The sequence below is a fragment of the Musca domestica genome, unplaced genomic scaffold (genome assembly GCF_030504385.1).
Source record: "Musca domestica strain aabys unplaced genomic scaffold, Musca_domestica.polishedcontigs.V.1.1 112, whole genome shotgun sequence".
Classification (NCBI taxonomy): domain Eukaryota; kingdom Metazoa; phylum Arthropoda; class Insecta; order Diptera; family Muscidae; genus Musca; species Musca domestica.
In genome coordinates this window covers 2,090,574-2,117,149 of record NW_026712140.1, presented here as the reverse complement: position 1 = coordinate 2,117,149, position 26,576 = coordinate 2,090,574, and the positions used below count along the sequence as shown (strand labels likewise).

Sequence of the window (26,576 nt, the reverse complement as noted above, 5' to 3'; positions counted from 1 at the left end):
ACGTAGAATATTACATATGGATCTCACTATCTCGCAGAGCTGAGTCGATCTAGCTATGTTTATTCGTCCGTCTGCCTATGTCAGTTTCAATTCACGCTACAGGTCGTAATTTTCTGATTTTGCAGAGGGTCCATAGGTCGCAATTATATACGAATCGAATTTTGCAAGATGCTAGATTTTAGGGGTGAACAAAGGCCTACCATATTGTTTAGTCATCGGACAATGTTTAGCGAGTAAAATAAATCACAACTTTTATATAAAGAAATACAAAAATGTTCACTAAGCCGTGAATATTTTTAATCCCGGCGAAATGACAGATGATGTTAATATCCAAGATATCGGATATATAGCAAAATGGGAGCAATATCCAAATCTTTGCCGATCCCGATAGAATTTGGCAAATATATATTACGAATGTGAGGGACTTAAACACCAAGTCGAATGAAACATATATATGGGAGCTATAGCCATATTTGGAACGATTTTCACTAAAATTCAGGTCATTTGGACTGATATTGGCCATTCGGTGCACAATTAATCCGAAATCGGTTGAAGATACATATGTGAGCTATATTCAAATCTGAAACGATCTTGATTAAATTTGGCAAAGGTATTTCTGGGCTGTTTCTGATATCTAGTACCAAATATTATTTGTGTCGAATATATATTACGAATGTGAGGAACTTAAAACCCCAAATGGGATGATACCCATATATGGGAGCTATAGCGATATCTGAACCGATTTTCATTGAATGCACTTGCTTCCAGACTGAATTCGGTCGGATAGGCCAAAATTCAGGTCATTTGGGATGAAAATGGCTATTTGGTGCACGATTAACCCGAAATCGGTTGAAGATATATATGGGAGCTATATTCAAATCTAAACCGATCTCGATAAAATGTGGCAAAGGTATTTTGGAGCAGTATCTGATGCCCGGTACCAAATATCATTCTTGTGAAGTATATATTACGCATGTGAGGAACTTAAAACCCAAAATCAGATGAAACATATATATGGGAGATATAGCTATATCTGAACCAATTATCTCCAAATTTCATGTACTTGCTTCTAGAATGAAATTTAGGTCATTAGGACTTATATGGGCCATTTGGTGCACAATTAACCCGAAATCGTTTGAAGATATATAGGAGCTATATGTAAATCTGATCCGATTATCACCAATTTCAATACGGTTTGTCCTTGGGCCAAACAAATATTGTTTCCGAAATTTCATCTCAATCAGATAATAAATGCGACCTGCATTTTGTTCGCAAGAATGCATGGTCGGACGGACGGAGGGACTGACATGCATAAATCGACTCAGATAGTGATTTTACGCAGATCCTCAAAAGTAACTAACTAAGTAACAAAAATAAGTAACTTTGGACCAAAAGAGGTTTTCCATATTATTATAGTGTGGTAGGGTATCACATGGTCGACTATAACCTTTGCTCCCTTTTTTTGCATAATTTCTATTTCGAGTTCTGCTATTAATGACCTAAGGATACGGCATTGAACGTTGGAATATAGCGAAATCTCAAATTTGGTGATGGAAATTCTAATATGTGTCTGATATATGGTAACGAATATATTTCTTATGAAGCACATCTCACATTTTCATATATTGATAGACAGAATACTCGTTCTGAAATTACACATTTCGTGAAATCAAACGAAGATATATGGAATCATAATTAATCCTCATAAGTAACTTAAGGTCAGATCTTGTGTTAGTGAAAATATTGGAATGTGCCAAGCTTAAAATAAATCTGATGCTTATTTCGCATTTTATGAACTATATAATTATTAAAAATTGTGAACCTTTGTGGGTCAGGTGTCAGAAGAAGTGGTCCCACATATTCCATCTTATTGTTTTAGTAGAAATATTGGTATGAGGAAATTTTTATGCAATGGGATGCTCAATTCGCTATTTATGTTTGATTTGGTTATTCAAAATGTAGACCATTTCCTTATCGAATGATTCTTTCTCTTTCATGAAGCATTTTTTTTTTTTTTTTTTTTTGAAAATTGCGACCTTTTTATGAGATGGTACCAGAAGGAGTGAACCGATGTTGTCATCACCGAACTCGATCTAAATTTGACGATAATATGACCATGTTCATGCCAAATCGGATAATACCTTCGAGAGTTATCGTGCGCACCAGACAGCCTAGATCTACTCCAAATATCATGAAACAGGTTTGAACGAAATAGGACTAGGGCTAAAAACCTCTATTTCGATGAGGCACGTTTTGACCGTAGTAAATGATTTTTTTCCCCTTTCCATGACTGAGGGTATACAAAGGTTAAAAATATCGTCGTCAATTTTATTTTGAAAGCGATCAAACCAGTCCCAACAATTAAAAGCAAAAAAGTGAAAGTAAGCTTCGTATAAAACTTGAACTCGAACTTCAAGCACTACCGCTCGCGATCTAGTTTCACTCACGAGTAAAAACGAACAAATAAGTGCTTTAAAATTATAGCTGAAATTATAAATACGAATATTAATCGTAGCAGACTTTTTAGGTGGTATGAAAATAAAGAAGTTACAAAAAAGACCTATTTGATTAAGTTTTTAAGGTGGCACATTCAGACCATATCCTTATTTTGACGTCTAAAGTTGTTCTGCATGGAATCCATTAAAAATAACAAAAAATATTAAACAAATGTTAAAACATGTAAGAAAAGGCTATAGTCGTGCGGGGCCGACTATGTTATACCCTACAACACTACAATATGTTAGAAACCCCCTTATGTCCAAATCCATATTGGAAGATTTCGCTTTTGAAATTAAGATTTTGACTAGGGACATTTGCCCAACCTTTATGCACTGTTAGTTGTTGTAGTCCATTTTACAGAATTCTTCCCTGTCCTAGAATTCTTCCCTGCCCTTAACTCTCTTCACAGGCGTGTCGATTGGCTTCAATTGTGTGATCGGAAAAACATTCCTGTTTTTGGTTAATTTGAACCCCTAAATATTTTGCAATCATCTCCAAAAGCAAGAAGCCCCTCTGTATCTCCGAATTTAGACTCCTCTATATGATTTGCTTCTCTACGATATTTGGCTATATTCGTCAACGAAATCAGCATAAAAAAGTCAGAAATTTTTAGTTATTGGTCCATTTCAACCCCCTAATATATTGCGGACATCTTTGAAAACAATAGGCCTAGCCCTTCTGAGCCCAACCCTACCCTTGTGAAAATTTTCGTGAGGATCGGACGATATTTGCAATACTTATATAATATCCCCAACCTGTGTTGTAAGGTGAAAAAATATTACAAAATATTATAAGTCAAATTGAAAAAAAATCGCATGCGATAAAAAATATGAAAGCATAAAAATATGTCACAAAATACTACAAAATCTATATTAACAACATTATTGGCATATTTTTCAGCGATTTTTTTAGATTTTATACTTTTATGCCAAGAGGGCATTCTGAATTGACAAAATTTATCAAAATCGGTCCAGCCATTCTTGAGATATAAATATTATAACTAACATCCCCTTCCTTTGTATATAAACATTGTATATATTTCGCTATATATATCCGATATATTTACTATCGGCATCTGCGTAGCGGTCAGAATTGACCTGTTCGTCTATTTGTTATTCCGCCGGGATTAAAAATATTCGCGGTTTAATGGAAATTTTTACTTTTATTTAACACAAATGTTGTGGCCTATTTCACTCACTAAATATTACCCGATGACCATAAGAATCGGAAGGCTTCTGCCCAGCCCTAATATCTAGCCCCATGCTAGCTTCCGCTTTGATTGGTCTATAATTGCGACCTGTAGAGCAACTGCAAAATCAGGATTTTTTTCAGTTTTTGGTCCATTTCAACCCCTAAATATTATGCGATCATACCCAAAAACAATAGACTTCTATTCTGGTTCTTAGCACAACTCCACCTTCGTGAAGATCGGGCCATAATTGCGACCTGTAGAGTGATTACAAATTAACATTTAAAGACGGACGGACACATAAGCTAGATCGACTCGGCTCGGCGAGATAGGAAGATCCATATATACTTTCCTATGTGGAAACCAATATTTCGTGGTGTTACATAATTTTTGGCCCAATCAAACTTATAATACCCCTAACTCATAGTGTTGTAGGGTATAAAAAAATTTACTAACGTATTTTCATACGACATATCTGAATGGATTTCCTCTAAATTTGAGGTAAATTCGGTTGGGACAAATATAACGGTGCTTATAAATATCTAAACCGATTTTCACTAAACTTGTCATATTTGTAACTGAGTTAAATCGGTTGAATGTGTCATTTTACAAAACTTATGTTGGTTTCAAATAGTGACTCTTAGCGGGAAAGGTGACAGAAGGAGAGAACCAAACAATCACTATAATCATGTCCTTCTGCTACATTGGTTTACATGCACCATTGAAAATTTACAAAACAGATGAGCGGGTTAGTTAACTATATAACTTTAACGGCCGATTTTTTGTATTTCGAAGGGATCCGTCACAATTTTGAACCAAATTAGCTTTTATTAGGAATTCGTAGATGGTGGAATGTCGGACCGATTTAAAGTATTCATTTCAAGTTCTCAAGTTTTATAACCTTTCCTACAGGCAATTTGCAAATAGCTTCACTATTTTATATAGCTTTTCCTAGAACGCCCCGTCCCGTCTTTATCGGTATTTTGAGGGTTTTTGCTACAGTCTCCAACCGAATTGGCTGTATTTTTCCATTTCGCTTTCGTAACATTCATTTACAAATTTCCTTGTATGTCCTTTTCCCGAACAACTTTCTAGAAGACTTCCAAACCTGCATCACACACGGTCTGTTGTTTGCGAAACGAAATTGATATAATTTTACTATTTTGTCTATGATTTACATCACAATTGTTTTGACATAGTTCTTGGTTTGGGTATGTATGTATATAGGACACCTACATATGTATGTATATGTTTGTATATATTTATGTAATAATTACTAATAGTTTGTTGTAGATTTTACCAAAGAATTCAGTTTCTACAAAAATAGTGGCTCTGCAAAAATTAGTTATCCCTTAGACTGTATCTACAGCACAGCATTGGGTGTTCAAAAATGTCTTCCAAGCTCTGATTTTTTTTTCGTTTTTTGATTGACAATTTTGAAACATCAACTTCCAATTAGAATCCATATTTTTTGCAAATCATTGAAGAGATTTACTTTAGATTCTAATTGGAAGGTTTTCGTCACAAAAGGGCACAGAGTTTAGAACGTTTCTTGTTTTTGTCGGTCATTGAGTTGGTCGTACAAGACGAAGATATTGACGAGGATGCAGACATTTGACCTGTAGAGCCCCCTGGGCCTGTGGGTTGTGATGGGCTGGTAGGACTTTTATCTTCTAAATCTTCACTGGCATGGGTTTCCAGTAGTTTCAGCGATGTTTTCGGCTTTGAACCATCCATGCTGTTGTACAAAGTTTTGGTTAGTTTGGATTTGACGGCCTTACCCAGAGCACCAGTTTTCTTCATACTTAAACGTGAAATGCCGCGTTGATGTTCGGGCGTCGAAGTGTCATCGCTGTGCTGCTGATGACAGTTTAGAGTGGTCACTGTGAACTCGATATCCTTGATCTCTTCATCGTTGCAGGCTGAAAAGAAAAAAATTACAAATACCAAGCTGTTCCAATTGAGTTTATCAGATTTATTTTACCTGCAAATTCCTCCACCGGCTTATCTATGGTATCGTGATCGATCCAAGTCAACCCCATTTCCACTTTTTCGGCTAGATCTTGCCAATTACGACGATTTTCCAAGGTCCCCTCATATAGGGGCGTTATCCAGGGGAAAGTATCACACAGCACTTTGTAGAGCGGCAAACAAATGACATCAATGAAACCCACCTGCATTTTGGGTAATTCATCCTTGCGATCCCTGAAATCAAATACAGTTTATTTTGATTTCTATTTTTTTTTTAAAAATCACTTTTCCCCTCACCTATCCATCATTGCCACAGGTTGCGTATTCAGTTGCAGTTTTTCCAAATCTCCCTGATCGAAAAATTCATCAGCCACCAATTTGGCTACTCTATGTTGCACTTCCCATGGCTTGGCAATGGCACTGACATCACAGGCCGTCATCATCATGCCACAGAGTACTGAAAGCAAGATTATTTTTTCAATCTTTAAATTTGATTTGTTTTTAGTTATGGTGAGATAACTTACAATCCTTTTTGTCCTCACTCTGCCAATCGAATTCACCACTTTCCACCACATCCAAGAAGGCATTGCGTTTCTTGAAATACACAGCAAGATCTGTGGACAAAATAGCATTCTCCACAACTTTCATAACATGTCGATAGTCTTCTGGTGATAGTGCCTGAAATAAAAAAACAGAACAATGCATATGTTAATTCAGATTTTACTGTTTATACATAAAATGGCAATATTTGTACCAAAAGGGTTAAACGTCGAGCTAAGTCGATCTAGATTTGTGTGTCCGTCCAAAAGTCCATGTAAATTTAAAATCATTCAAAAGGCCGCAGGTGTCAGATGGAGACGTCTGAACCCGCAACATTCCACCTTTTAACGGTATAGCTGTCTATACTGATGGGTCAAAAGTGGAAAATGGACAAAATGATCGTGTTTACTTGCCAAAGAGGTCAGCTGAAAATGTGCACCTTTGGTTGGCCACCAGAACTTAAGCGCCGGCCATGGTGATGGTGTGAACCCGCCATAACAGCCAATGGTCGCTCTCCGCTCGTATTAATCGACCGTGGCATCAGAATAAATTCCAAAAATATTCTGGAGGGCGTATTAAAGCCTTGGGTACGCAAGCATTTTGGCCACAGACCTTGGACATTTCTACAGGACGCCCAAGAATGGTTACAAAATAAGGTTCCTCGCTTCATTTCCAGCGCACAATGGCCACCAAAATCTCCGTATACCAATCCGTTGGATTATTATATCTGGAGTATTTTCGAAAGCAAGGTTGGATCTTAAAAATACCAAAGTGTCGTTCACCTGAAGCAATTGCTTCGCCGAGAATGGGCCAAAATACAGCAGAACAACTTAAGGGCAGCGTGTGACAGTTTCATGGGCCATGTGAAGGCCAGAGTTTGTACCAATTCGAACAAATCTAAACTTATTCTGAAATTTGATGTTGTTTCCGACATTTTTTGGTTTCATTCAATAAAATTTTAAAAAAGTTAAAAATTATGGCGTTAGACTTTGTTGCAGTTTTTTATCTCACCCTGAATTAGCATTGTCGTTCCGTTTGGAACTCCTCGAAATATTCATAATAGACCCTACACAGTATATATATTCTGGATCAGGGTAAAATTGAAAGACGATTTAACGATGTCCGTCTGTCTATTGCATTCACGCTATCTTTCGAACAAATTGAGATAGAAGACATTATTCACATGAACTGTTTCAAGTTTCGTATTTAATGTTCAGCCTATGACAAAAAATTTCGAATGTAGGTTTACGTTTTCGTATATCCCCCATATAACGGATTTCATTCAAGTAGTAGTTTCGACTTTTTTTTTTGAAAATTTTTAAGTTCCTTCCAAATGGTGGAATGGCTTCTTTTTTACTTGTTCTTTCTGATATAATCTAGAAGAAAACAGACCCTAACGGCGGACTTCCAAGGTGTATGTAAAAAGCTTAAATTAAGATTATGGTACAGATCAAAAAAAAAAAAAAAATATTTTCAAATAGATGTACGCTGGATCTGAACGTGTTCCACTTTAAACCCTAAATACCAATAATATCGGTTAGAGAATACAGTTAATGTCTTCAAAATACATCACCCATTATGCCCCCGCAAAACTGGAACATTTATAAACAATATTATACTACAAGGATTGTTATCGAGGAAAAATACGGCTAGAACAATTAAAATACGAAATATCGATGGGTACTGTTACATGGAAATCATGGACCAACACAGAAAATGTTTTGACACCGATTGTAAAAGCCATTGAAATACCGAATTAAGAACAAGCCTGATAAAAATGTGGTCTAAATCGGAAAAAATATCGAATATCTGGAGATATTTTTATGTGGAGTCTATTGGAAAACATGGACCTATATAGAGGGGATAAAACCCATTGCAAATACTAAACGACAAATTCAAACCAGTAAAGAAAGTCTAAAAGTCGGACTGGGCCGACTTTATGATACCCTACACCACTTTGCTAATTTAGTAGAGCTGCACATAACAATTAAAAGTTTTTATGGGAGAATTCAATCATACACCCTAGGATTATAATTATAATTTAAAATTCAAAGGACTTAATATGCCGAAGCATTTTTATCTTTTAAATTTGGACTTGTATTGCTTATTTGGTGCACAATTAAGTTGAAATCGGAAAAAAATATATATGGGAGCTATATCCAAATCGGAACCGATCTCGATAAAATTTAGCTAAGATATTTCTGAGCTGTATTTGTTACGGAATGCATATTACGGCTGTGGGTAACAAATATAACAAATCGGATGAACAGTATATATGGGAGCTATAACTTTATCTGAACCGATCTTCACAAAATTTGACATATTAGCTTCTAGACTCAATTCGGTCGTAAGTGCCAAATGTCATACAATTTGGGCAACTATTAGACGTTTGGTGCACAATCAAAGGTAAATCGGACGAAGTTATATATGGGAGCTATATCCAACTCTGAACCGTTCCCGATAAAATTTAGCAAATGTATTTCTGAGCTGTATTTGATATATTTCCCCAAATATTGTTGTTACAGAGTGCATACTACGGCTGCGGAAGACAAAAATAACAAATCGGATGAACAATATATATATGGAAGCTATAGCTATATCTGAACCGATTTGGATCAAATTTGGCATACTTATTTTCAGGCCTAATTTGAGTGCATATGCAAAATTCCATACAATTCAGGCTGATATTACACGTTTGGTGCACAATAAAAGGCAAATCGGACGAAGATATATATGGGAGCTATATCTAAATTTTGACCGATTATCTCCAATTTCAATAGGATTCGTCCTTGGGCCAAACAAATGATTTGTGCAAAATTTCATCTGGATAGGACAATAAATGCGAACTGTACTTTGTTTACAAAAATACATGGACAGACGGACAAACGGACGGACATGTATAACTCGACTCAGAATGTGATTCTATGCAGATCATCAAAAGGAACTATGGGTCTATCTAGTTTCCTTTTGCCTGTTACAAACAAATGCACAAAGACATAATACCCTGACCACCTTGTGGTGTAGGGTATAAAAATGTCGTGATACCGAATATTGAGGGGTACAATTACATGGGCGCTATAGAAAAATGGTTCTATATATTCAAGATTATGACACCGGAGTTACAAACCATTACCAACAACGAAACAACATGGTAAAAAAATCTGTTGCAAAATGAGTCTTCAATTTTCAGAGTACCGCAATAGTAAAATGTGGATCTATGCAGACAATGTTCTACCACTAGGGGTAGAACCCGTTACAAACTCTTAATACCAAATTTACAAAATATTGCCAAAAAGTGACTAAAATCACAAAGTAATGAATATCGGGATGTATCGTTACATGGAGCTATACAAAACAAGTAAGCAAAGGCTATAGTCGTGCGGGTCGACCATGTGATAACCTACAACACTACAATATCTTAGCAGCCCCCTTATGTCCAAATCCATTTTGCAACATTTCGCTTTTGAAATTATGTCACAAGGGACATTTGCCAAATATTTACGCACTCCGTCGTGCTGCAAGTTGTGTGGTCACTTTAAAGCTAAATATAATCCAATGGTCATCAAAAATGCTAAAATTCTTCGCTGTCCTTAACTCTCTTCTCAGGCGTGTCGATTGTCTTCAACTGTGTGATCAGGATTTTTTTTTCTGTTTTTGGTTCATTTGAACCCCTAAATATTTTGCGATCATCTCCAAAAGCATCTCCTCTTTATCTCCAAATTGAGACTCATCTATATATTTGTCTATATTCGTCAACGAAATCAGCATAAACAGCCAGAAGTTCGCCTTTTGTGTATTTCGGATATCGCCTGTAAGTAATGCTGATATTTTTTTACACAAAATTAGTGGTCCATTGTACCCGCTGTCCTAAATTATAACTTTATGCGAGATTTCGTGTCCTCTGTTTTCTATTTGTGACCTTTATAATGGCTACAAATTCAGGAAAATTTTCAGTTGTTGGTCCATTTTAACCCCCAATATATTGCGGACATCTTTGAAAACAATAGGCCTAGCCCTTCTGAGCCCAACCCTATCCTTGTGAAATTTTTCGTGAGGATCGCACGATATTTGCAATACTTATATAATATCCCCAACCTGTGTTGTAAGGTGAAAGAATATTCCAAAATATTATAAGTCAAATTGAAAAAATCGCATGCGATAAAAATATGAAAAAATAAAAAAATCACAAAATCTCTATTAACATCATTATTGCCATCTTTTTATGCGATTCTTTTAGATTTTATACTTTTATGCCAAGAGGACATTCCGAATTTACAACATTTGTCAAAATCTGTCCAGCCATTCTTGAGATATAATCATTCTAGCTAGCATCCCCTTCCTTTGTGTATATACATTGTATATATTTCGCTATCCGAAATATTTACCAGCGGCATCTACGCAACGGTCAGAATTGACCTGTTCGTCGATTTGTGATTTCGCCGGAATTAAAAATATTCGCGGTTTAATAGCAAATTTGACTTTTATTTAACACAAATGTTGTAGCCTTTTTTACCCACTAAACATTACCCGATGACCATCAAAATTGGAAGACTTCTGTCCAGACCTAAGATCCAGCCCCATGCTAACTTCCGCTTTGATTGGTCTATAATTGCGACCTGTAGAGCAACTGAAAAATCAGGAATTTTTTCAGTTTTTGGTCCATTTCAACCGTTAAATATTATGCGATCATCTCCAAAAGAAATAGGGTTCTATTCTGACCCTAGCCCTTCCTGAATTCTATATTTCCTGAAGATCGGGCCATAATTGCGAACTGTAGAGTGATTACAAATAAACATGGACAGACGGACAAACGGCCGGACGGACATACATAGCTAGATCGACTCAGCTCGGCGAGATAGGAAGATCCATATATACTTTCCTATGTGGGAAACCAATATTTCGAGGTCCAATCAAACTTATAATACCCCCAACACATAGTGTTGTAGGGTATAAAAACTCAACCAATATACCTCATTTTCAATACCATCCATCCTAGACCAATACAAACTATTGTTTCATACTTCAAAGTCTATGTCGAATCGTAATTTCAACAGACAGATGGATCCCAAGGAAGAAATTTATCTCAAGTGTATAATGTTTGTTACTGTATAATTTCCATACGTGACGAACGCAAGTATATAAATATATATACGACATGTCTTACACGCGCTCTCATTTTTAATTATATATTTAGAACACAAACATTTATATTTGCATAATATTAAAATAGGATTTCATTGAATAACCTTGGTTTTGTACAGAACTCAAGATCAATTGGGGGTTTATATTTATTCAGATGTATTAGGAATGTTATAATTCAAAATTGCTAGCTAAGAACATATTTTTTAATTGTTTGATGAAGTCTTTTTTTAATTTTATTTGTTTAAAGAAATTCTGCTAATAAAAGAAATGCGCATAGAATAAAATAAATAACTGTTTGCATAAATTGTTTCATAATTATACGAAGAAGAAGAGAAAAGACATGTTGCCGACCATGGAGTGGAAAATGTTTTTGTAACCTCTAATTTTTGTTGCGGTTGAAATTCATGGTCAAAGTGAAAGTATAGGCCGTTAACATTTTTCCCCACACCACAAAAGATGAAAACATATATACAAATGAATAAAAATCGCCGAGCGTACAAATGTTTATACCCTACATCACATAGTGGTAAGGGTATTGTGTCTTTGTGCATTTGTTTTTAACACGGAGAAAGAAGCGAGATAAGACCTATAATTGACGATCTTAATTGAATCACTTTCTGAGTGGTGCGTCCGTCCGTCTGTCCTTTTTTATTTATTATCCGATTGAGATGAAATTTTCCAAATCGTATTTGTGCTTCAAATTTTGATTAAAACCTGTTCAGCTCCCGTATACAGGGTGATATGAAAAAACTGCAACCAACTTCACACTGCTGTCATTTCTAAGCCATGCGTCCGACAGCTGTTAAAATTATTCCAGTGACAGCTCATTATATGTTTGCAAGCGTACAAAAGAATTTTGATGATAATTTTCCAGAAAAAAGTTATTTGTGATGAAATATTGAAAGTAGGCTCAAAAGAGCTAAAGAGTTGCTTCGATTGGCCGAAAGTGGTGAACTGCCGAATTTGGTGATGGTGTGGGCCGCCATAACAGAAAATGATTGCCATCCGCTCGTATTAATCGACTGTGACATCAGAATAAATGCCGAATATTATCGCGAAAATATTCTGGAGGGTGTATTAAAGCCTTGGGCACGCAAACATTTTGGACGCAGACCTTAGACATTCCAACAGGACTCAGCACGCTCCACCCAAGAATGGTTACAAAATGAGGTTCCTCGCTTCATTTCCAGCGCACAATGGCCGCCAAAATCTCCGGATACCAATCCGTTGGACTATTGTGTCTGGAGTATTTTGGAAAACGAGGGTTGGCACTAAAAAATACCAAAGTGTCGATTACTTCAAGCAAGCGCTTCGCCGGAAATGGGCCAAAATACCGCCGAGCAACATTCGGGAAGCGTGTGACGGTTTCATTGGCCATAATTCGTGTCAAAGGTGACCAATTCGAACAAATCTAAACTTATTCTAAAATTTAATGCTATTTCCGACATTTTTTGCTTTCATTCAATAAAATTAAAAAAAAAAAAAAAATTAAAAATTATGGCGTTTGACTTTGTTGCAGTTTGTTTATTTCACCCTGTTTATGTTTCATCCGTTTTGGTGTTTAAGTCCCTCACATTCGTAATATGCACTCCACAACAATGATATTTGACACCGGTCATCATATACTGCCTGAAAACACCTCTGCCAAATTTTATAGAGTTCGGTTCAGATTTTTATATAGATTCGATAAACATCGTTATCCGATTTAACGTTAATTGCTCACCACATATGTAATATCAACCCAAATTGAATAGATTTTTTATATTCGACCTATTTTTTGCAATTTTGAGAAACTCGGTCCAGTATGTCTATTGCTCCAATAAATATCGAAGTCATATCATATGCTATACAGCTATATTATTCGTCTCCTAAGTGGTATGATCTACTTCACATAAATTCCCAATAAATTTTTTTTCGTTACGGGATCTCTTCTAAATACGCATATTGATGTAGGGTATCATATAGTCGGTTCCGCCCCACTTTTTACCTCTCTTTACTGGGTAATCTTGGAAAAATTCAACTTTGACAGAACTTATTTTTGTATAAAGCAGATTTTAATTCGCCACGTCGAGTTTTAGGTTAAAGTATTAGAAATCTGATAAAACCTTTTTTAAATTTTCAACATTCCGCACCATTACATGTCAAATATATAATAGCCTTTAATCGAAATATAAAATTCTCTTTTATCATGCCTTGTACTGACTCTAGGTCTTCAAATCATCCTGTATCATTTTACCATTGACATTGGTTTTTAAAAATCTCTCCTCAATTACAAATTTATTATTCTTTTTTCAAACATTTATTCTCATAATTACCTGAAAAATATTATTTCCTTCCGAATTCAAAATCATCACACACTGATCGAAATGATGATGTTCCATGGTGCTCGTTGTATACAATATCGCCAATGGTGATTCGGTTTTTGTTTGGAAAGCATTATTCGTACCACGATGATCCAGATCGTGACACAAACAGGCCACTAATAAACCAAAAATTTCCAAGTCCTTCATGAAACGTTCCATCCGGCCAGTTTTCATCATGGCAAACATTGTCTGGGCCACATTTAGGGCATGGCGCCAATTGTGATATTTGACCGGACGGTAGTTTTTGCGTACACTCAGCACCCAACGACACAGGACATCATAGGGTATTTGGAACATTTGCACCAAATTGCATTGGAGGAACATACGGACCACAGCACGACAAGTGTCGTCATCACACAAATCGAAATCTGTGGGAAAGGGGAAAAAGGAGAAAGAACGGAAATACACAAATGCCCATTTTGAGTTAAATGTCTTGATGCTAATCTTCAATTACTTACCAATAAACTTAAAACTATACAAATTATACGATTCCGCACTTGCAATGGCATCCTGTACCAGACGATCGGTTTGATCCTGTGGTGCCGTTGCATGATATGACAAACATTCCAAGGCCACCTTCTGTTTGGCCATCAGCTTGCAGGCATTCTCATACATTTGGGTATTGTGTATGCCCAGGCCACAGAAGATGGCAAATGCCTCAAATATCGAAGCATCGCAATCGGTAAAAGGCATGCCGTTCGTCTTGTTGATGAGCTGGGCCACACCAATCACCCTCTTTTGAGCATTGACAATGGGCATGCACAATATGGCCTTGATGCAATCAATTTCATTTTCGGCCGTGATTTGATTGTGCTCCTGCACCCATTCCCTAACATCAGCTATATTTACAGTTTGGCCGGTGGTGGCCACAAATTGGGCAATTTGAGCCAGGGTCGAATTGCTTAAGTCATTGCCAGTGGGGCGTGAAATATTTGCCGATTGATTAGCTGCACCCAGTTCGAAAAGTACCGTGAAACGGTTGTTGGTTTTTGTCTATTAATAGAAACGGAAAATGAAATCACGAATTAAGCCCAGGGGATATCCAGGCTTACCTTATCGTCCAAACTATCACTGCTATATCTACTGTGACTTAAACGTCTTTGCACTTCATTGGGTTTCTCTATGATTTTCTCCAAGTGACTCTGCAAAAGAATTCAAAATTTTCATAAAATTTCGCTGTCAACATTTTCAACTCAAAACTCACCGCCTCACAACAATCCAAATCGACGAGAAATACCGAACATCTCTCACACTTCAACAGCACCCGAGCCTCAGTCATTATTTTCGTCACCAAACATTCCAAATTGTTCTGCTCCTCGAATATACTTCGAGCCAAATTCAATAGGATCTGATTACGTCTATACTCCTGGACGGACATTTCAAACAATTGAGCATTTTGTATGCCAATACCACAAAAAGTTAAATATCGGCGAAATATTTCCACGTCGTGTTCATTGAACTCCAGAGATCCATCGGTTTTATTAATAATTTGTGCTACACCGATAATATCACCCTCGTAATTGCAAATAGGCATCGAGAGTATTGTATTCGTTTTATAGCCAGTCTTCAAATCTATTTCACAATTGAAACGAGCATCTTGGTAGGCTTCTTTAATGTTGATCGTCTCTTTGGTTTGGGCCACCATGCCGGCAATACCCACACCGAAGGGTATGACAATTTCTTCGGAGCGTGCCTTCTTCACTGCATCCTTGAGGGCTGGAATGGTAAATTGTAACAAAGGATGTTGAAAATGTGTATAAGACAGAAGACCTTCAGCAGTACCTTCGACAGCTCTTCGGGTATAAAAGACCATCGAGAGCTCTTCTGGGGACAGAAGACCTTCGAGAGCTCTTCTGTGGACAGAAGACCTTCGACAGCTCTTCTGGGGACAGAAGACCTTCGACAGCTCTTCTGGGGACAGAAGACCTTCGACAGCTCTTCTGGGGACAGAAGACCTTCGACAGCTCTTCTGGGGATAGAAGACCATCGAGAGCTCTTCTGGGGATAGAAGACCATCGAGAGCTCTTCTGTGGACAGAGGACCTTCGACAGCTCTTCTGGGGACAGAAGACCTTCGACAGCACTTCTGTGGACAGAGGACCTTCGACAGCTCTTCTGGGGACAGAAGACCTTCGACAGCTCTTCTGGGGACAGAAGACCTTCGACAGCTCTTCTGGGGACAGAAGACCTTCGACAGCTCCTCTGGGGACAGAAGGCCCTTAACAGCTTTTTTGTGACCAGAAGATCTTCCACAGCTCTTCTAGGAACAGAAGACCTTCCACAGCTCTTCTGGCGATAGAAGACCTTCGGCAGCTCTTCTGGGGACAGAAGGCCCTTAACAGCTTTTTTGTGACCAGAAGATCTTCCACAGCTCTTCTAGGAACAGAAGACCTTCCACAGCTCTTCTGGCGATAGAAGACCTTCGGCAGCTCTTCTGGCGATAGAAGACCTTCGGCAGCTCTTCTGGGGACAGAAGACCTTCGGCAGCTCTTCTGGGGACAGAAGACCTTCGGCAGCTCTTCTGGGGACAGAAGACCTTCGGCAGCTCTTCTGGGGACAGAAGACCTTCGGCAGCTGACCTTCAACCGCTCTTCTGGGGACAGAAGACCTTCGACAGCTGACCTTCGACAGCTCTTCTGGGGACAGAAGACCTTCGACAGCTCTTCTGGGGACAGAAGACCTTCGACAGCTCTTCTGGGGACAGAAGACCTTCGACAGCTCTTCTGGGGACAGAAGACCTTCGACAGCTCTTCTGGGGACAGAAGACCTTCGACAGCTCTTTGGGGATAGAAGACCATCGAGAGCTCTTCTGGGGAAAGAAGACCTTCGACAGCTCTTCTGGGGACAGAAGACCTTCGACAGCTCTTCTGGGGACAGAAGACCTTCGACAGCTCTTCTGGGGACAGAAGACCTTCGACAGCTCTTCTGGGGACAGAAGACCTTCGACCGCTCTTCTGGGGACAGAAGACCTTCGACAGCTCTTCTGGGGACAGAAGACCTTCGACAGCTCTTCTGGGGTCAGAAGACCTTCGACAGCTCTTCTGGGGTCAGAAGACCTTCGACAGCTCTTCTGGGGACAGAAGAACTTCGACAGCTACTTCAAAAAAAATCCCCAAAAATATATTTTTTGCAGAAAACTTTGTGAAGGTGATCTATCGAATGTGGACCAGTTGCAGGTCTTTTGTGTGTGGAGTTCATGTTGAAGTTATTCTGTCTATAGAAGACCTATTGTATTTGTTAATTATATTTTCTATTTTCAGACATATGAAGAAGTCCAATTTATAGTATTTCGATTCATTACACTCAATCACAGAAATAGCCAACTAAAATAAACTGTTTTCCAATTGAACCAGATTATCAATCACAATAGCCTATACGAATTAAGATTTCTCGCGATAATTCAAATAGGATTTCCCATTGTCTTTAAATATTTCAATTTCGTTTTTAATTTGATTTCTCCGTTTTTCCGTCTCTTTTTTGTAGGATTCAATAATAAATGTGCGCCCGTGTCTGTGTGTGTGTGTGTGTGGACAATCAACTTACGTGTCGTTTGTGTTACATCGAATAGCTTCGCCACCAGATATCGATTGTTGGGTGTCCCCTTGGCCAGAAACAACGAACCACGATCTGCGTGTGTGAGCAGGCCCACATTCACCAGTATTTTATGGCACAGCACATCAATATCCAATTCATTGGCAACATCACGTATCAATTCCATAAAGAGTTCACCTTCGTCCAGTTCCATCAAATGTTGCCGATTGTCCAGGGCTGGATTGCCGCTAGCTGATGCTGATGAAAATGAACGATTTTTCTATTAAAGCGAAAAGAAAGGAAGGCAGGCGGAGAAAGAGAAAAAAGAAACGTTATGAATTAGAAAGATGGACAAAAAGTGTCGGTAATGATAATGGAAATGTGAATAGAAAACCCGTGCATGGTATGCAACAAGATGTGATAGCTGCCAAGAGCCGGAGAACATACCGAACCAGATGGCCCACCGACTAACAATGTGCTATGTGTGTGGTAAATTACACTTACTCGTATGCCAGCAGGTAAGCGCGAGCATGTCTGTTTGTTTTTAAAAGTTAATTTAGTTAAAAAGTTTTTAAGAGGAATTTATGAGATCCTTTGTGGCTGCTAAAGAGCCCACTGAGAATGGCATAAATTTAAATAATAGCATAAAAGCGGTAAATAAAAACCAACGTGAAGAGGTTGAGTGTTCTCACTTATACATTTGAAAACAAGTGGGTTTGGTGTGAACGTTTCATTAAAAACAGGGGAAAGCAAAGGAGACCCATAGCTCTTTAACGAGAAAACCTATAGCCACTCGATGATAAAACCTAAAGCTCTTCGATGAGAAGAAGATCTATAGCTCTTCGATGAGAAGAAGATCTATAGCTCTTCGATGAGAAGAAGATCTATAGCTCTTCGATGAGAAGAAGATCTATAGCTCTTCGATGAGAAGATCTATAGCTCTTCGATGAGAAGATCTATACCTCTTCTATGAGAAGATCTATAGCTCTTCGATGAGAAGATCTATAGCTCTTCGATGAGAAGATCCATAGCTCTTCGATGAGAAGATCTATAGCTCTTCGATGAGAAGATCTATAGCTCTTCGATGAGAAGATCTATAGCTCTTCGATGAGAAGATCTATAGCTCTTCGATGAGAAGATCTATAGCTCTTCGATGAGAAGAAGATCTATAGCTCTTCGATGAGAAGAAGATCTATAGCTCTTCTATGAGAAGATCTATAGCTCTTCGATGAGAAGATCTATAGCTCTTCGATGAGAAGAAGATCTATAGCTCTTCGATGAGAAGATCTATAGCTCTTCTATGAAAAGATCTATAGCTCTTCGATGAGAAGATCTATAGCTCTTCGATGAGAAGATCTATAGCTCTTCGATGAGAAGATCTATAGCTCTTCGATGAGAAGATTTATAGATCTTCGATGAGAAGATCTATAGCTCTTCGATGAGAAGAAGATCTATAGCTCTTCGATGAGAAGAAGATCTATAGCTCTTCGATGAGAAGAAGATCTAAAGCTCATCGATGAGAAGAAGATCCATAGCTCTTCGATGAGAAGATCTATAGCTCTTCTATGAGAAGACCTAAAGCTCTTCGACGAGAAGACCTACAGCTCTTCGATGAGAAGATCTATAGCTCTTCGATGAGAAGATCTATAGCTCTTCGATGAGAAGATCTATAGCTCTTCGATGAGAAGAAGATCTATAGCTCTTCGATGAGAAGAAGATCTATAGCTCTTCGATGAGAAGAATATCTATAGCTCTTCGATGAGAAGAATATCTATAGCTCTTCGATGAGAAGAAGATCTATAGCTCTTCGATGAGAAGAAGATCTATAGCTCTTCGATGAGAAGATCTATAGCTCTTCGATGAGAAGATCTATAGCTCTTCGATGAGAAGATATATAGCTCTTCTATGAGAAGATCTATAGCTCTTCTATGAGAAGATCTATAGCTCTTCGATGAGAAGATATATAGCTCTTCTATGAGAAGATCTATAGCTCTTCTATGAGAAGATCTATAGCTCTTCTATGAGAAGATCTATAGCTCTTCTATGAGAAGATCTATAGCTCTTCTATGAGAAGACCTAAAGCTCTTCGACGAGGAGACCTACAGCTCTCCTTTGAGAAGATCTATAGATCTTCTATGAGAAGACCTAAAACTCTTCTATGAGAAACTCTTCTATGAGATGATATATAGCTTTTCTATGACAAGACCTTTAGCTTTTTTATTATAAGACATATAGCTCCTTCTATGAGAGAACATGTGGCTACTTCTATGAAATGACATATAGTTTCTCTTCAATGAGACATATCATAGCTCTTCAATGAGAAGACTTGTAGCTACTCAATGTAAAGACATATAATTCTGTCTAATTTTAATAAGGACTTATTTTGGACTTCTTTTTCTAAAAGTATATCCCCACCCTAATGTAGACAAACTATTTTACTATGCGTTGGTTTTATTAGACATAAGTGTTGGCAAAACAAAGCTATGCTAAAAGTGAATTTAAGTATTTTGCCAGTTTGTTTTTGTAGCAGAGATTCTTGAAGCCCCCTCTTTGGGTGCACTTTAAATGTAAACATTTCACTTGGAAAACCTGACTGACACTGTGTTTACAAATCCTCCCAGCCAAGAGGATAAACGTGGATGAACGACAACAATGTTGTAATCGTTGTCAGACATGCAACATGACCATTTAGATTTGGTACGTTGATGTGATGTTCGGTGTGGTGCGGTGAGGTGCGCTGCTGCTCGTCGTAAATGTAAATTGCAGCAAATAAACTCTAGAGGGGCTGCAAGTAACTGCTCTTTGCACGCACTCCACAGTACATATCAGCGACACTAGAACTAGCAGTTCGCACCACCCCATCAATCCCCATTTCTTTAACATCTGCTGCTGGAAAATGCGGCAGTGAAGTGCATAATTAAATATTTAGATTTTATCAACTGGCCCAGTAGTAGGATGTGCACGAGTGAGCTTTTGGTCATAATTGTATGGGCCGCTCGTTGTGTTTTTTGGCTAAGCCAGGTTACTACCGTCAACACCGAACCCACCCTAGTCAATATTTAAGTAGAACAAATTACTCACACTTGGCCTTATGGTAAACAACCGTCGCGAAGGTGGTTGTGGAGGAGGTGACGGTGGTATTTGTTGCGCCACTGCCTACCTCTGTGCTATCGTTAATTATTTATGAATGCCGTTTTGCTGTATTTAGCTTCTGTTTTAGTTTTTCATAAAACACCGAGTTCTCATTTGGACCTCTAGACCACATTTCGTGTTTCATTCATTTTAAATTAATGAAAGGAGTCGTGCATACTTGTAGGCTGTAATTGAAACAATTATATATCGAGTGTTGTTTCGAGTGTCGAGATAAACCTAACCTGAAGGCTATAACAACAAATCATGATTGGTTGCCGTTAATTTGAAAAGACATTTAGATAATGATATGAATTATACGAAACATTTATTGGAATAGTTTATTTGGAATATTGTACCCAGAGTTCTTTAATTAGTAGTAGAGAGGCAATTAGTTAGATTAGGTTGCAAATTTTAAAGTGGTATAAATTTTTGAAAATTTTGGCATTAAAGATGGCACACACTAATTGTAGATCCCAAAATGCATTGGTCAAATGGCCACTCTAGCTATTTTTATTCACTAAAAAGTAATAGAATTTATTCTCTTGGTCATATGGCTACAGTGTACCCTCACTCAATTTGTTAAGACCAAAATGTGCTTCGTCGAAGGAATGGTTCTAGGCTCTGTGTGTTTTTGAAAGAAATTAGGACTTTTCATGACAATTAGAATCCATCCAAAAACGTTTCTGGTCCGTGCGTTTATCTCTCGCCGATTTTGTTTAAATTTTGTATATCATGTTATATCTATGAAAAGAAGTTTGGAATGGACAAAATCGGTTCACTCCTGTGGCACCTGGCCCACAAAAGGTCAAATTTTGAGTAATTATAGCTCTTATAAAATGCAAGATAATTAACCGATGTTTCTTTTAACGCAATATTTCCTGCTACATTACGTCTAGTATGAATATGAGATTTAACGATCTACATACTATATAAAGGCCTCACCAATTGCAGTTCTACTCTTACACTTTATATAACATTTAGTACTACATTGTTTAAATTCTTCACACCAACAGAGACCTTCCAATTCGATATTCCACTTCTATTCTGTACAATATACAAATTTAAATACCATTAGTACTTTTCGTGCACCAAATAATACGAATTTCTAAATACTACACACCTATAGTGAACCTTATACCAAATGCTTTTTTCAAAGATCGTCTCCTTTATATTATTTTGTCGTAGTTCTTACATTTAGCTCCAATTTCCAAACCCACCTCTTTATGTCAACCATACTTTATTTATTATACCATAAAAAATTTTGAAATAATCCCGGTAAATAATGTCGCTAAAATCATCAAAATACCGAATATCGGGGAGTACGGTATATGGCGGCTATACGAAGACGTGGACCTACATAGCCCATTTTCTGTATTATGCTGCAGTATCTATTACGAACTTCAAATACCAAATTTGGAACAATTCCGTTAAATAATGTCGCTAAAATTATCAAAATACCGAATAACGGGGGTACCGTTATATGGGGGCTACATGATAACTTGGACATACATGGCTCATTTACGAAATTAACCTGCCTACTGGCAAAATATACATGTGTGCAAAATGTTAGCCTTCTATCTCAATTTGTTCGAAAGATAGCGTGATTACAACAGACAGACAGACGGACATGGCTAAATCGTCTTAGAATTTTACGCAGATAACTTGGACCTACATGGCTCATTTACGAAATTAACCTGCCTACTGGCAAAATATACATGTGTGCAAAATGTTAGCCTTCTATCTCAATTTGTTCGAAAGATAGCGTGATTACAATTTTACGCAGATCAAGAATGTATGTACATTGTTGGGTCTCACATGAGTATTTCGAGGATTTACAAACGGAATGACAAAATTAATATACCCTCCATAGTATGGTGGAGGGTATAAAAAACTCATTAGCGACCTTCATTCTAAATTTCCAAATTCGAACTGTAAAAATCACTAAAAACCAAAACCCTCATGCCAAATTTTAAGATTCTAGCTTCATCCGTTCCTCCTGGACGTTGATGAATCCGTCATTCAGTCACTCCGCTCTGTTTATACTCTACACCACATAGTGGTAAGAGTATTATGTCTTTGTGCATTTGTTTGTAACATGTAGAAGAAAACGAGGTAGACCCATAGCCACTTTTGAGGGCCTTCATAAAATTATTTTCTGAGTCGATTTATGCATGTCAGTGCGTCGGTCCGTCTGTTCATTTATTTTTCCAAACAATATTAGTTTGTTCAAGGACGAACCCTATAGAAATTGGTGAGAATCGGTTGAAATTTATATATATAGTTCCCATATATATCTTCAACCGATTTCGGGTAAATTTTGCACCAAATGAATTTTGGCACATCCGACAGAATTCAGTCTGGAAGCAAGTAAATAGAATTTGGTGAAAATAGGTTCATATATGTCTTTCGTCCGATTTGGTGCCTAATCTCCCTCACATTCGTAATATACACGCCACAAGAATGCTATTTTGTACCTGATGTCACACACAGCCAGGCAATACCTGTTTCAAATTTTATCGAAATCGGTTCAAATTTGTATATAGTTTCTACATATATCTTCGATCGATTTCTCGTTTATTGTACACCAGATTTCTCATATCAGTCCAAATTGTGTGAATTTTGCCACTTCCGACTGAATTCAGTCTAGAAGCAATTACTTCAAATTTGGAACATACCGGTTAAGATATAGCTATAGCTCCCATATACATGTTTCATCCGATTTAGGGTTTAAGGTGCCTCACATGCGGACACCAAATACCTCTGCCAAATGTTATCGATATCGGTTCAGATTTTTGTATAACTTCGATATACATCTTCATGCGATTTTACGGTTATTATTCATCATATACAGGGTGAGATAAAACAAGTAAAAAAGCTGTAAGTTCGGCCGGCCGAACTTTTAATACCCTCCAACATTTGGTACAAATTTGGCAATTTCCAAAAAAAAAAAAAAAAAAAAAAAAATCCGTTAAAAATTCTGTTAAAATCTTAAAAATACCGAATGTCTATACGACGACGTAGACCTGCATAGGCAACTTTTGTCATAAGTTATTACAATATTTAAATTCGAAACTTGAAGAGAAATCTGTTTATAATGTAGCTAAAATCATCAAAATACCGAATATGGGGGGTACCGTTATATGGGGGCTATACGAAGACGTGGACCTGCACAGACAATTTTCTGCATGGGCTGAAGTATCCATTGCGAACTTCACATGCGAAAAATTTGAAACAATCCCGGTAAATAACGTCGCTAAAATCATCAAAATACCGAATATCGGGGGGTTCCGTTATATGGGGGCTATATGAAGACGTGGACCTGCACAGACAATTTTCTGGCATTGGCTGAAGTATCCATTACGAACTTCAAATACTAAATTTGGAACGGTTCCGTTAAATGATGTCGCTAAAATCATCAAAATACCGAATATCGGGAGGTACCGTTATATATGATAACTTGGACCTACATGGCCCTTTTACGAACTTAACCTGCCTACTGGCAAAATATATATATATGTGTGCAAAATTTTAGTCTTCTATCTCAATTTGTTCGAAAGATAGCGTGATTACAACAGACAGACAGACAGACAGACGGACAGACAGACAGACACACAGACACACAGACAGACAGACAGACATGGCTAAATCGTCTTAGAATTTTACGCTGATCAAGAATATATATACTTTGTTGGGTCTGACGTGAGTATTTCGAGGATTTACAAACGGAATGACAAAATATTTATACCCTCCATAGTATGGTGGAGGGTACAAAAACTGCAACAAAGTCAAAATTATTTGAATAAAAGCAAAAAAATGTCGGAAATAGCATCAACTCTTTGAATAAGTTTAGATTGGTTCGAATTGGTCACCTTTGGCACGAATTATGACCTTCAAACAGCTAATGAAACCGTCACACACTACCCGAATGTTGCTCTGCGGTTTTTTTGGCCCATTCCCTGTGAAGCGCTTGCTTGATGTAATCGACACTTTGGTATTTTTTAGTGCCAACCTTGCTTTCCAAAATATTCCAGACACAATAGTCCAACGGATTGGTATCCGAAAATTTGGCGGCCATTGTGCGCTGGAAATGAAGCGAGGAAACTCATTTTGTAACCATTCTTGGGTGGCGCGTGCTGAGTGAGATAGTGCTGAGTCCTGTTGGAATGTCCAAGGTCTGCGGCCAAAGTGTTTGGGCTTTTATAGACCCTCCACAATATTTTCGCGATAATATTCGCATTTTTTCTGATGCAACGGTCGATTAGTACGAGCGGACACAACGAATGTTTTCTCATCTGAGAAAACCAAATTCGGCAGTTCACCACTTTCGGCCAAGCGAAGCAACTCTTTAGCTATTTTGAGTCTATTTTCTTCTGCTGTGGTGTAAGTTCTTGCCCTTTTTGGAATATCATTGGCTTTAACCCGTGCTCATTTTTCAATATTTACCGAATGGAATATTACGATATTTTCAGTTCACGAGCCATTTTTCGGCCTCTGCGACGCGGGTTTTGATCAAGTCGCTTCTTTACTTTCCGAATCACTTCTTCCGTCCGTTCTGTTCTTGACCTCGGGCTACGCTACGACCTCGGGCTATGGTACGAGACACAAAAGATTTATTCACATTTAAATGCTGCAGTGCTCTAACGATAGCCACTTGTGGTTTTCCAGTTAAATATAAAGAAATCACACTATCACGCTTGTATTCCATCACGAATAACTTTTTTCTAGAAAATTCTCATCAAAATGCTTTTGTACGCTTGTACAAAATGTAATGGGCTGTCACTGGAGTTATTTTAACAGCCGTCTGAAGAGTAGCTTAGAAATGACTACAGTCAGTCGGAGGAAGCAGTTTAAACCTAGTAAGAATGGGTAAGATTCGAAAATTAAAACCACTGCTTCGGTACCTCCTCCATAAACTTTCAACTTTTTGGAAAATCACACGCAAGTCAGAACATATTTAAATAAACGGACATAAGCTTAGGGTATCCACCTGTGCTCGTTAATACCCCATCTCATATGCAATCAAATGTCATGTCTTGTCTTAGAAAAACTTAAGAAATTCTCCACCCCCTCAATGGCATTTCGAGTACAATGACATGTTTAAGATGTTATCACCCTCATTTTCCTTATTTATTGCACTCGTATGTAGACAATTAACATTGTAGGAATAATGGAAGCACGTCTTAATGTAGGTGTTTTTGTTTGGATTTTGCAAACACATCTAAATAGGTTCTTATATCCCTCACACAAAATATATATGAAAAAAGGGATAACAAAAACGAGGGATAACGAGAAAGAACGCATGGCAAAAACTAGTTGAGCAGCATTGTTTTTATTCGCAAGAGTTCTGGCAGCAGGTGTGTGTGTGTGTGTGTATCGTGCACACATCTACAATTACACCCAGTGAGGTGGTGATGGCATCATATTCGGTTTTCCCCCGTTCCCCCATTGCATCAATGAAAAAGAATGGCTCCTACGATGTTGTGGGTGATGGTGAATCAAAAAAAGGAAAAAACTTGGTCGTTAAACGAATATCACGTCAGTTACACCTGCAATGCACCATCAAAGTGTCAGTGAGTCAGTGCAAAGTAAGTGGTGTTGTATGGCATTGTTTTTCCTCAGTTGATTTGTTTTTGTTGACTGGTTCATTCATTCTCTGCGCTTAGAAGTTTTTGAGGACACTTCATGGGGAAGGACACATCCAACTGCAGTGGATATTTTTGTTGTTGTTGTTGCATTTTTAGTGTAAATATTATCTCGAACGATGAGTCTGATTTCAGCTATCTGTGCAATGCATTTGGCTGTTGTTGTCGTTGTTGCTGCTGTAATTTATTGTTATTGTTCACAAAGTGAGTTGTTAAGTGGAGGTATTGTTTACTCATAAAAACTATCAATACCATAATCTCAATGGTGGGTGTTAGTGGGTTTTTTTCGGTTGTTCTACAAACTTTTTTGTCAAGCAGCAAGAAAATCTCTAAGGACATATGTTTGGGAAAATTCTGGATTAGACAGCAGAAATAAAGACAAGTATTTCATATTTTCTAAATATGGGGGCATTCATGAGTATCTACGTATCGAGAGCAAACGTTTTAGAAATTTATTTCAATGCTTGGAGAATATTGTTTTTTTCGCATAAGAAACAAAATACGTAAACATTTAATGACGTTATTATTGTTAGATTGTTTTGTCGTTGCAGAGTTTTGATGCTTGGCA

At 37.7% G+C, this 26,576-nt stretch overlaps 1 protein-coding gene across 2 annotated transcripts in view; it reads right to left on the bottom strand.

Annotated features, from left to right (window-relative positions):
* Window positions 1-3,578: 3,578 nt before the first annotated feature.
* Window positions 3,579-26,576, bottom strand: part of LOC101894508 (cGMP-specific 3',5'-cyclic phosphodiesterase) — a 219,042-nt gene continuing 196,044 nt past the window's right edge. For both annotated transcript variants that reach the window (XM_059132180.1, XM_059132181.1), the window contains 9 exons: window positions 17,247-17,514; window positions 14,909-15,420; window positions 14,757-14,846; window positions 14,163-14,697; window positions 13,657-14,072; window positions 6,184-6,337; window positions 5,957-6,116; window positions 5,673-5,893; window positions 3,579-5,610 (listed from right to left, as the gene is read on the bottom strand). In XM_059132180.1, the coding sequence (XP_058988163.1) occupies window positions 5,210-5,610; window positions 5,673-5,893; window positions 5,957-6,116; window positions 6,184-6,337; window positions 13,657-14,072; window positions 14,163-14,697; window positions 14,757-14,846; window positions 14,909-15,420; window positions 17,247-17,514 (2,757 nt within the window). In that variant the 3' untranslated portion in view covers window positions 3,579-5,209. The remainder of the gene's footprint in view (window positions 5,611-5,672; window positions 5,894-5,956; window positions 6,117-6,183; window positions 6,338-13,656; window positions 14,073-14,162; window positions 14,698-14,756; window positions 14,847-14,908; window positions 15,421-17,246; window positions 17,515-26,576) is intronic.